Source organism: Daucus carota, chromosome 4 (assembly GCF_001625215.2).
Source record: "Daucus carota subsp. sativus chromosome 4, DH1 v3.0, whole genome shotgun sequence".
In the NCBI taxonomy this organism is placed as follows: Eukaryota; Viridiplantae; Streptophyta; class Magnoliopsida; order Apiales; family Apiaceae; genus Daucus; species Daucus carota.
This window is the reverse complement of record NC_030384.2, coordinates 15,440,150-15,452,400: the sequence shown is the minus strand read 5'-3', so window position 1 is coordinate 15,452,400 and position 12,251 is coordinate 15,440,150. Positions and strand designations below refer to the sequence as shown.

Below are 12,251 nucleotides of genomic sequence, written 5' to 3'. Positions count from 1 at the left end.
TTGACTTCTTATCACCTTAGTTTTAAGAAACGTGATAAATTATTCAAAACTATCTGAGACATTGTACCCTCATTTAGGTTTTCTATCACCCACCTTCACGTGTCGGCTTCTGAACCGCAATAGCACATACCTGTCTTACATGTATATACAGAATATGCATTATTCATGATATAATTTGCTGACATCTAAAACAGAACACATACCTCGCGGAGCTTATATGTGAGGCTAGCCTTGTCATTTGGGACGAGGCACCTATGACTCATCGCCACGTGTTTGAAGCGGTTGACCGCACCTTTCGGGATATCCGTTCAAAGGTTAATCCGGATGTATCCTCAGCATGTTTTGGAGGGATCACAATGCTTCTTGGAGGGGATTTCAGACAAGTTATGCCAGTGGTTCCGAAGAAGGGAAGGGAAGATATTGTAGGTGCAAGTATTAGCAAATCCTTTTTATGGGATGATTGTACCGTTTTTAACCTGGTTGAGAACATGCGGATTGAGAGAGATGTCCCTCCAGTGACAATTGATGGAAGAAAAGTGCCTTTTCGTAATTGGGTATTAGCACTAGGCGATGGAACTGAGCAAACAACTAATTTCGATGATGACATGGAACCTTCATGGATAAAGATCCCTGCAGAGGTAACTAATCTGTTCATCAACTTCTTTATTAAATTATTTGGTGCCACTTTTCTGCTTCGAATTTAGTTAAAACACATTTACGTTCACTGGGAAAAAAAGCATTGTTCAGCAATAGGGATCACAGAAATAAATAGCATTTAAGCTAGGTTTAACTTCTATTCAAAAATAACGGTGGATATGCATTTACATAAACAACCATAAAAAATAACGCGCACATAACCTATATGAAATGAAAGTTGGGTCCTGTCACACCTACTACAAACTGAGATATTACGCAGGATATGCAAATCTTGGTTGCATATTTCCTACCCTATGAACAAATAACTCAATACATTTATTTAAAGAAACAATGACATCGACCATTATTTACCCAACACTTACTCTTCACCTAATATGCAGGTCTATCTAAAAGCCGGTGACGATCCACTACAAACAATGGTAAACGAAATTTATGGCCACCTCGGTGAACAGCATGTGCACATGGAATATATTCGTGACCGAGCAATATTAACACCCCTGAATGAATATGTCGAGGCTGTCAATAATGAGGTGTTGCATAGACTACCTGGAGAGTTGAAAATTTATAGAAGCTATGATAGTATCTGTAAGGCAGCTTCCACGCCAGTTGACGAGGTTTTATACCCTCTGGAATACCTCAACTCTTTAAAATTCAGCGGCCTTCCGAATCACGAGCTCCAAGTGAAGGTCGGTTCTCCTATAATGTTGCTGCGGAACCTTAATCCAAAAAAGGGCCTATGCAATGGTACTCGACTCATTGTAACAAGATGTTACAACTTCCTGCTGGAAGCAAGAATTATGACGGGTAATAAGATCGACGATATTACATATATACCAAGGATAAATATGTGCCCGGCTGACAAGACGTTTCCGGCAATGGTGAAAAGAAAACAGTTCCCTATAGCTGTTTGCTACGCAATGACAGTGAATAAAAGCCAGGGCCAAACGGTAAAAAACGTGGGACTTTATTTACCTAAACCAGTTTTTAGCCATGGCCAGATCTACGTCGCAGTATCAAGGGTTACCTCACCACGGGGGCTAAAGATTCTGTGTGTGGATGAAGATGTTAAACAGGCGGGCTATACCAAAAATATTGTGTACCACGAGATATTTGACAATTTGATGCCAGCACAGACCGGTGTACAAACATGAATACCATGCATGAACGTGGCAGGCATCCATTGTCAACAAAAATATAAAACTGACTTTGTTGGCCTAAAACACATGTTTGCCAGGCACATTTAATACAAAAAGAAGGGCGAACCTCCCGGAAATCAGATTGAACATTTTGCACATTCCCTGTGTTACACTGACCATTTGCACATTTAAGTTGGATTGAGTTAAGGTCGTCATTACATTCATTCAAAATATTATTTGAGAGTATGGGAATTACTTTTAGTGGTGATATGTTTGTCTGGTTGTTTATGATTAGCGTTCTTATTGGTTGCGACAACTGGGATTATTTTAAGATCTTTGTTTTTATAATGAAAAGTTTTGATTTTTACGATGTTTTCGAATGTGGGTATAATGTAGTTCACGACTGATGTATCCTTTAATTCGTGACAATTACCACTTAGATAGAATTACATGCCAGAATATAGCTTCAAATACAGACAGTTACTGTATTTCCTGATAAACTGGCCACATTAGCCCTGTTAGACTTACTAATCCTGTACCAGGGTGCAGTATTGTTTGTATACGTAGTGTATGTTATGACGTGCTTTTGGTGTCTTTACTGGGAGGTTTTGATTTTATGAAGTTGAGACATGTGGGAATGATTTGGTTTGTGTGCAGTGTGAGAGTTTATATTGGGTATGAACTAACTCCTCTTACAATGGGGGTTATAAGAGGACTGGCACTGCATGTAATACGAAACTCTGGATTCTTTATGCCGGGTTTGCGAGACTCAACTGAATGAGATACAAGAGGAATTGGATACTACTGCTTCCTATTTTTAATAAGTGCTGTGCACTTTGTATACCCTTAGAGTGTCAAATCACTTGCAATACTCCATTTCAAAAAAATATACTGCCTGTAACAGTCAAACTTTAATTTTCAACACTCTGTGTGTTTCCGTCTAATTAGCCTATCACCATGAGGGTATTGTTTGGATTACATTACTTCAACAGCTCCTTCACAATTATATACTAAGAAGTTGCCCCAATTCATTCTTTGAACTCTTGTAAACCATAATTTCCGAAAGCAAAGCCCATAAATCAGAATATCCCTAAATGACAATTAACATAGACAATGATGAATGAAGACTTCCATTCCCTATAAATGACCACTTTAATAACTACCAACAGTCCAACACCTTCAGCTTAATTACAAAACCATACATATATGAAAAAAACACGACCCTTTGCTCTACACATTAATTAAAACCAGAACAATAAACTCAAAGGATATGTGACTTTATTTTTTTAATAAAAAAGGCTCTATAATCTGAAGTGCGAATTTAGATGAATTAAAGGTATAAGAACTTGGTTTTTTCTTTTAGTAAGATTCCACATATCAGAAGTAATTTCTTAATTAGATTCGTGTAAATATAGATATGTGTGTGTATAAAAGAGAAACATATGTCTCGAGAGAGATCAAGGACATGCATAGATCGCTAAGAGAGTTAAATTTGTAATGGTTTGCTAAAATTTGGGTATAAGGATTAAAATTATATGAAGATTTCATACAAATGTATGTGCAAATGCATACTTGTATAAACACAGCAGGAAGAGGATGGGTAGAATAAGAGGAAATAAATAAGATTTTTTAGATGTTCATCCCTGACACCAACTAATATTTGCTAACTTAGTTTGAGGGTTTTTAGCTGAACCACACAGGTGTAACATTAATGGAGATATGCTAACTGGGTTTGAGGGTTAGGAGTTGTAGTATTGCAATTGTTCTGAAAAATGCCGGTATGTAAAGTGCATCTTACTCGTAATTCATTGTGTTAAATTGTGATTAACCAAGTTAATTCAGACTTCACATCGGAGAGTCTTGAGATAAATCATGTTCATCTCCAATTCAACGAGTCAATACTGAGTTTTTTAAAATAAATATGGGTATGAGTGCATATAATTTTCTCCGGAATAATGATCGTCTGTTGATAAATTATAATTCATATATTACCCCCTTCATCATTTTTTTAGGAGAGCATATTGAACTATTGAATTACATGTATGCGTGTCACAGTTATGTGAATATATGCCGTAACCAAAAACTACTGTGCATCGGCCTATGCCTTATAATTCATTGAAGTTCACATTTAAATTGTGTGGATTTGAGATGTGTTGGCAGTTCAACTCTATATATTGATCCCATGATAACAACTAATGGGTTCAGATTGAGATAGTTCTGTACTTGGCAGTGCTTCAAAATGATGTATTGGTCACATCTGCAAAGAAAAATCATAATATATTTGTAAGTTTCGTGGATTGGATTTCGAAGTAGATGTGCGAGGCAAGAATTTCACTTAGCTGTCATCCCTTATACATTACGGACTGGTCTTTTTTCTTTCTGTTCTGTTCAATTTAAGCATGATCTCCCTGATCTCTTTAACTTGCCTGTAGAGTTTAGGCATATTATGAACAATAATCAAAGTTCTGTAAGATTTAGTTTTTACTGCATATTTGGAAAAATAATAATTCTGCATTTTGAAGTATAAAAGACGATATTAGTATGTTGTCCTTTGTTTACAAAAAGTCTTCTTAATTTATCTAATCACAAAAAATTGTTTATACAGGTTTCTTAATCTATGGGGGATGTGTATATGAAGCATGCACAGTTTAACAGGGAGCCAATTAATGGAAAATTTCAGCTTCCTGAACCAATGAACATGCCCATCATGAGTGCAACTCCATCTATACTTTCTCTTCCTCTTCAGGCTGCTGACTCTTTCCTTATATTTGCTTCTGATGGTTTATGGGAGCACCTGAGTAATGATAAGGCTGTGGAGATTGTCCACAACAATCCTCGTGCAGTAAGATCATATCCTCGATATCTTAACTGTATTTTGTAGTCATGATCATAATTCTCACGAATAAACTTCTAAACGCTTTTGGAGAACTTGACCCTTCACAAACAGCCCTTCACAAACATTCCAACGATGTATTGCGGTAAAAGGTTAGTCGCATGTAAAGGCATCTTAATCTGAAATTTCCAGAAATCTATGACAAGGCCACTGATTATGCTGCACGACTATATTTACTCATTGACTTTGAGGGATTCAGTTTTCATACCCCGGATTATGCTGCATGACGTCGAATTACGTTTCTACATTAGTACTTACCCTGAATCTAATCCGAGGGAAGACAGTGGTGGCTCAGAAATGCTTCCCATTTTTGGAAATACGGTGTCAGGCCCTCTGCAATGCAGCTTGTGGATTCTTTTCCTAATTAACTAATCATTGCTGGGCTATCTGGGTTACCACTTTTTCCTTCTCTTAGTCTTATACGAAAGCTGGGGGTTTGGAGATAAACTTGGCAACTGCTACCAGGGTCATAATAAGACAGGTAAAAGGCAATGGCTATATATTATTGTTCACACCACTCTGATATATCGTTTATAGTTTTATTTGCCTCTATTCATCTTTCACTATTTTCCTTTTACATTTCACACTCGCCTTTCATATTCCTCTTACTGCTTACATACATCACTATGTACAAAGCCGAGAAGCACCTTTAACAGGTTTTGGCATCAAACTTAGCAAACTTGTAATTCGCTCTACTCATGTGGGACTTGCAACAATAGTTGAATATTATATCAAACTGGTCTGCCTACTAAGTTTTGCACTGGATTTTATTGCTCTTTCACAGGTTGACGCCGGTAAAGGAGACTAAAAGAGACATCAGGCCTATAACCCTGCTAGATTAACAAGCCAATCAGGTTTATAACTTGAAAACAGATGGATGGCTGGCTGCCCACCTTGTCCTAGGTAAGAATGCATATATATATATTAAAACTATGTCTTAACTGCATAAAATAGGAAACCACAAACTGTATTTACATCAACTGCATAGTCAAACACTGAAAGCTAAACTAATCCTATCCATTGGAAATAAACACCTGCTAGAAACACAAAATGTAATCACACTTTCTACTGATGTCCCTGGACTAACTATAATGAATTATACGCATGCATCAAACACACAACACAACTCAAATTATTTAGGATGCATAACATAAACGGCCTGTCAGATTAGTCGGCCAAAGGCTTTCTTGTAAACACAGTGACCATAAGAGCAATGTTACAGAACAAGCAGTTCTGTGTATATGGGCATTGGTTCTCTAATGAAACCTTCACGCATGTGGAATGAATCGGGCAGCAAGCTTCAATATCAACAGCATCTACAAGCTCTGGAAATATAATATATGAATGAATGTCGCTAAGATGGTTAACTGCGGGACCTATAAGATCCTGATAGTTCGGATGGTTGAGGACCCTAATAAGAACTTGTAGTGTGGCACCATTAGTACCTTGCTTGTATAAACTACGCAAGATGAAATTAGCCACCATGGCTAGAAAGTGTTTGTTTCCCGATAATGTATCTAATACGGTGAAATGAGCATCAATGTCTCCGGCCCCGTATATGATGGCACGGCAGCGTCTGTACAGGATCGCATCACCGATTCCAAGATTTTCAGCAATGCGGAAGAAGTTGTCAAAGCATAGCAGGTCAGCAGGACTGCCTCTGCACCCATACTTGTACAGAGTACGGAGTGGATACTTCTCCAGCAACGACGTGATCACAACTGCACGTTGTGTCTGTGACCAAGCCATAAAAAAATTATAAAAATCTTGAAAACCTCCGGCCAAAAGAAGCTCAAGAAGGACAATAACTATATCAGTAGGAATGGTAGCAATGTTGTTATTCTCAATCCTCATTTTAAGAGTCGCCAAATACCTTTGAAAAACAGATTTATGATTACAGATGAGATAGTGAGGAAAATATGAACACCTGTATATATATTACACTCAATGATATTAAGTAAATGCGGCTCTTTTATGCCAATATCAGTTACGGCTTCTGAGCTTACAGGTTTAAATGTGCCCTCTACGTGAACCATGAAATGCTGAACAACAATAATATACTTTAAATTCTTCAAGTAGGATTGGGAGGGTTTTCAGGCCCACAAACAGTGAACCACAATAAAAATTGATTTTATTTAGGCCCATGATTGTTAACAGCAAGATTACACGACTGATTAGTTACAAGGAAAAAACAACTTGGAGATCGAGCAAAATAAGAGACAACTTTCAGGACTACCTATCACAATATATTGTGTAAATATTATAATAATAGTTTATGATTAAAGCCTCTCTAAATGCAACCCCGTTACACTCTTTCATATATTAGCTCAATACGAATTCGTACACATTATCGCCATAGAGATACTACTCAGGCACACCAAAAAGAGATCGAAAAAATATATATAGTAGGGATGTTGACTTTGGGTTAAAATTCTCAGGACCTGTATAGTTTTATATACATAAACAAACCCACCCAAAATAGCGAAATTCTAGAAATTTACTAACAACGACAGGTAAAAGATGTCTGAACACTTCTGTCTAATACGTGATAAATACATTTTAATTTAAATTAATTATGCCAAAATCGATCAGTTTGTTCTTTGTAAATATTTGATCAATCGAAAATTACTTCATTTGAGCATTATTTAGAAGGTGGAAGATGATCATATTAGATTTTATATGCATCATCCCCAGGATGCTTCCCATAATATACATATAGTTAATTAACAAAAATGATAAACAACATGATTTCAATAATTAGGTACAATTCAAACGTACATCTGCTTATATAAACAAACAAAGGACCTTCAAATACGAGCTACTATAATTTCAACTGTGAAGAGACGCACTACTGTTAATATGAAAACAAAACGTAATGCATGTAACTGAAAGAGTGTAAATACAGAGTAATCAACAACAGTCCCTTCACATTCAGGGAGTTTCACCGCAGCTATTATATATTATCACTCTGCCCAACACTTCAGACACTACAGAGCCACAAATACAGCAACTTACAAATTCACAACATGCCTACAAACGCTATACTAACAGCATTACAAAGAAAAACGGATACTCAAAGGATCCAGCTACGAGTGGGGCGTATCTGGGAAGCAATTAACAGGAACAACAAGACGGTCCTGCACACAAACGTAGAGTTCATGGATCAACAGGTAAAATTCATAAAAGAACCGTTCACTTGTAGAGCTACAGTATATAAATTCAACTTCCAGCAACTACTTTAACCTCAACCCTGATCTTCAAATCACCTTTCATTTTCAATATTCTAATATGTGTTTCTCGTAGGGGGGTCATATCTTGGCAATAATCCGCAACAATCAGAGGACCTTAATCATGCCTCAGCTGAAGGAACAGTCTGTCTATGATATTTCCAACTTCAAAATCGTCCCTGGCCCCTCGACTTACAGAAGTGTTGATATGGACATGGCAATCAACTTCTTCTATAAGACCACGATTCAAGAGGCAGAAGATAACAACAGCATTCCGCACTACAAATTTGAGCTGCAGCCGTTTCACAGGGTGAAAGATTTGGTAGGCCGCGTCAAAAATCTGATAGGTAAAACACAAAACCAGGTTATACCTCATCTCACTAGGAGTGCAAAAATAATACAATTATTTCCCCTTCAAATAGATGTGATTGGCATGGTCACGACCATTGGACGGTTGGAGAAAAGGTCAAATGGAGTCGAAAAGCTGGATGTGGCTCTCACTGACGACAGGTATTCACCAACTTTCATGCAATGCTCATAAAACATGACCCCGAACTATTTTAGTTGAATAAATTATGCATACTAATTAGGGGAAAATATCATAATCTAGCTATTAACATGGTATCTTCTTACTAAACACAACAGGACTTATCGGTCGATTTAAGAGTAAAGAGGTTCATGTCTGAAATACTATAATTTTCTGATGATAGAATTTAAGCAACAGGTAGCTCAATTTACACCGCAAAAAGTTTAATATACATGGGTCTCAAGTGTTCGGTAAAGTGTTCAATACTAAGAAACAGGCCATACATACCAGCTGGGCAAAATATGATGTCTAACTAATAGTTCACGGCACATGTTTAACAGACTTGTGGCCGCTTTCAACTATAGCTTATTGGCAACTGTCTGCAACCCCAACCAGTAAGGCTGTTTGTCCAACCATAGCTTGCCCTTTAAGACTTTTTCAGGGACATATATATACTTCCATCGAGGTTTACTTTCGACATCTAATAAACACTTACTTGACATGCTCTCATATGCACGCTGCCTTAGTCTAAAACAAATTACTTCGGCTCGAATATGTTTGTTTTTTAGGAATGAGAAGATAATAGTGACATTGTGGGAAGAAAGAGCGTATCAGTTTCAGGCGGGTCTCGACAACAGAGGACAATCACCACTCTTTGTAGTCATTACTGGACTCCTGGCAAAAAAATTTTAGGTATAAAGCACAATATTACGGCACACATCTTTAGGTATTTCACGGGAACAATAATATTACAGAGTATCGGGACTAAGAATGAATCACAGCTACATCCACACGTGTCGATTGAAACAGTCCAAATTCAATAACCCACTAACATTTGCCTCTTACACCGATAAGATAAGGCCTCTCTGTCGAGCACTGATGCGACAAAGACATTTTTCAATATTGAGTACGAACCGCTTAATGACTTGAAGAAAAGCCTCTCTGATTCGAGTGGAAGTAACGGAGCTCGACTGCTGCCTCCTGCAACCGTCCACTTTGTGGCCACGGACGAAAAGGATGTCCAGCAAATCCACATTAAAGATGTCCTGGAAATGAAAATTCCATCCGGAAAAGATGTAGATAAGATACCAAATGATAACTTGCCCACTCAATATATTTAACAAGCGTTAGGAAATACATACTTGCTTCAATAACTGTTTGTTCATAATTTGCAGCAAGTACGCTGCCTCTGCACAGCAACAATAACAGAAATACTATATGGAAATGGCTGGCTATATAACTGCTGCTCAATATGTGCAAGAGCTGTTCACCCGACTGAAGGGAAGTATTACTGCAATGCTTGCAACGACACCAACTTTACAGTCTCGCAGCGGTATATTATCAAACAACAAATTGTCCCTGTAATAAAATTTACACCTACAGATCGGCGGCGAATCTTTACACTTTTTATGGTTGTAAATGTTAGAATCTTTCAATCAATATAAATAAATAACAAGCTCAATTACTACTCTCAGCTATAGGGTGGTGGCTCGCATCAAGGATGACACTGGAACAACAACGGTTACCCTTTTCAACAAAGAGGCAGAACAACTTATTGGAGTACCAATTCAGAAGATCATCACTGAAATGGGCGAGGTAAACAGTCTACACATTGTATTGGGCATCAGTATGATACGCAACTACCACATATCCATATATTTCTAACTTCACGCTTTACTCATTCCAGCCATCACATATGGACAAAATACCAGCTCCGGTCGCAAACCTCATTGGGAAGTTATGTGCTTTCCAGATCAAAATCAATAACTACAATATAACACATGGCTGTGAGGAGTATACTGTCACCCGCGTCTCCGAATGCTCAGCTGCCGGAACAAAAAGTCCAAACACTGTGGATGCTGCCCAAAAAAACAAAAAGAACAGGTTGGAATAAGCGGTTGTTTTATCCAAACTTTGGGATCTTTTAAATAATCTATGCAGTGCATTTCAGACCAGCTTTGCTGAAACATTACAGTTTATCGACCACCACTGTATGCTGCTGTGCAAAGACTATTTCCAGTTTGCTTTCAACAACAAAGTTTGATAATTACTTGTTTCTTTGAAATATAAAATCAGGTTGCCTTATATTTTGAAGTCGACTATGCTTTTGCGAAATATAATTCAAGTTTTCTTGGTATCTGCATTCTATTAGTTTACTAACCTCAGATTACTAATATTCCTTCTATAAAAAAAAATTGCAGAGTTGCATTTAAATGTCATGTGGAAGCGCACAATCAGCGTTACCATCAAAATCATCCTTCGCCAAGTGGGAAAACAACACCTTACTCTGCACACACAATTGCAAACGGTCATCTTCATTTCTTAAATTAAATCCTTCCGCACAATCCATAACCACAAATATTCACCAAGCAGCCAAGGGACTTAAGCCAACTCAACATAAAACTAACAGAAACTTCGCACAACGCTCATAGACAATTTACACCAAAATTTTTAGTGGAATAGCACTAAAAAAAGTTCGAAACACATAATTCAAACTAGCGCCCCGTGCCTCGCACGGGCTATCATGCTAGTTATAAGGTTGAGTGGATGATCAAGGATAAAAGATATTGATTAAATTAATTGTCAGAAATTAAATTAATTAATGGACATGCGATATCTTAAACATGGGGAATTTATAAGCAATTAATATGAGAGCCGAATTAAATAATTAATTTACGGAATTAGGAAAGGTAGTGCAAATATTAATTCTTTAGTGGATTGAATTAATATTTAATGACATTGGGCCTGGCCCGGAATGTCATTAGAAGGCCTGACCTAATGGTCCATGATCCCTACTATAGCCTATATATATTCTCGTTCTCCTAAAGCTGAAAGACACACCAAAACGAATTCATCCTAGAGTTTGAGGGAGGCAGACGTTTTTCTCAAGGAGACAGCTAGGGTTTTGGGTTTTCGGAGCTTTAAGGAGAGGCACACCTTGGGAGATCGAAGGCCACACTTCGTCCAAGGGGAATCAAGGAATACAGTAGAAGACGTGGATTTGAATCGCTTGCGCCGTAGCGATTAAGGTTAATATTCTGTTCGAACTTTCAATTAGTATCATAAAACGCAGGACCAAGGTCCGATTGTTCCAACAGAGACGGCATGAAAACAGAATCTGACTCGGCCCAGGCACAGGGGCGACTCACATTTGACTTGGCCCAACTAGAAAAAGACCAACCTGTAATTTTTTAAAGTAATTTTAAAGCAGCTGCCGTATATAGTTACACACATCTGCCATATATATACAAAATCTGAAACCCTTTTCTAATCTTACTCAATGAACCGGAAATGGAGTCTGTTCTTTTGAACAGAACATTGATTGAGCTTGTACTAGTTTTCCACTTATTTTGAAGAATGACACTTCCATTACTTGTTATAAACTTATGATTTATAAATTAAAATTTAAAGCGGTTTACATATACAAAATTTATCATGAATACCTTTTTGCAGAGTCCGCTAATGCAAGTGGAGCATCTGAACATGGCCTCAAATTTAAAGGGGGCCCAAATTTTTTAAACTATTATAGTGTGTGTGTGTGTGTGTGTGTGTATTTTAGACCCAATAAACTCTCTTAAAAACCCAAATTCACTCATTCAAAAGCCCAAAACAAGATCCAAGACATATGTTATTTTACACCAACTATAAGAAATATTGTAGAAGGGGGGGTTGAATACAATCTTTTACAAAAATAAAAGATTCAAGAACAAACACTTTAAAACAATAAACAGAAAACACCAAGTATTAAAAATACGGGTGGATTGAATGATCCACCCGTGAGATTTTATATAGAAGAATCTGTGGATTGATTA

At 37.4% G+C, this 12,251-nt stretch overlaps 1 protein-coding gene and 1 long non-coding RNA gene across 2 annotated transcripts; one reads left to right on the top strand and one right to left on the bottom strand.

The window, feature by feature from the left end:
• The first annotated feature begins 192 nt into the window (after window positions 1–192).
• LOC135152427 (uncharacterized) lies at window positions 193–2,154 on the top strand. Its single transcript, XM_064092727.1, has 2 exons — window positions 193–638; window positions 1,038–2,154. Exons 1-2 carry the CDS (start codon window positions 255–257, stop codon window positions 1,806–1,808), a joined length of 1,155 nt encoding a protein of 384 aa, XP_063948797.1. The 5' UTR covers window positions 193–254; the 3' UTR covers window positions 1,809–2,154.
• A 6,540-nt stretch (window positions 2,155–8,694) lies between these two features.
• On the bottom strand, window positions 8,695–10,720 carry LOC135151921 (uncharacterized). Its single transcript, XR_010290882.1, has 3 exons — window positions 10,601–10,720; window positions 9,582–10,298; window positions 8,695–9,485 (listed from the first exon to the last, which is right to left on the bottom strand). It is a non-coding gene; the product is annotated as an uncharacterized LOC135151921 (long non-coding RNA).
• Window positions 10,721–12,251: the final 1,531 nt, after the last annotated feature.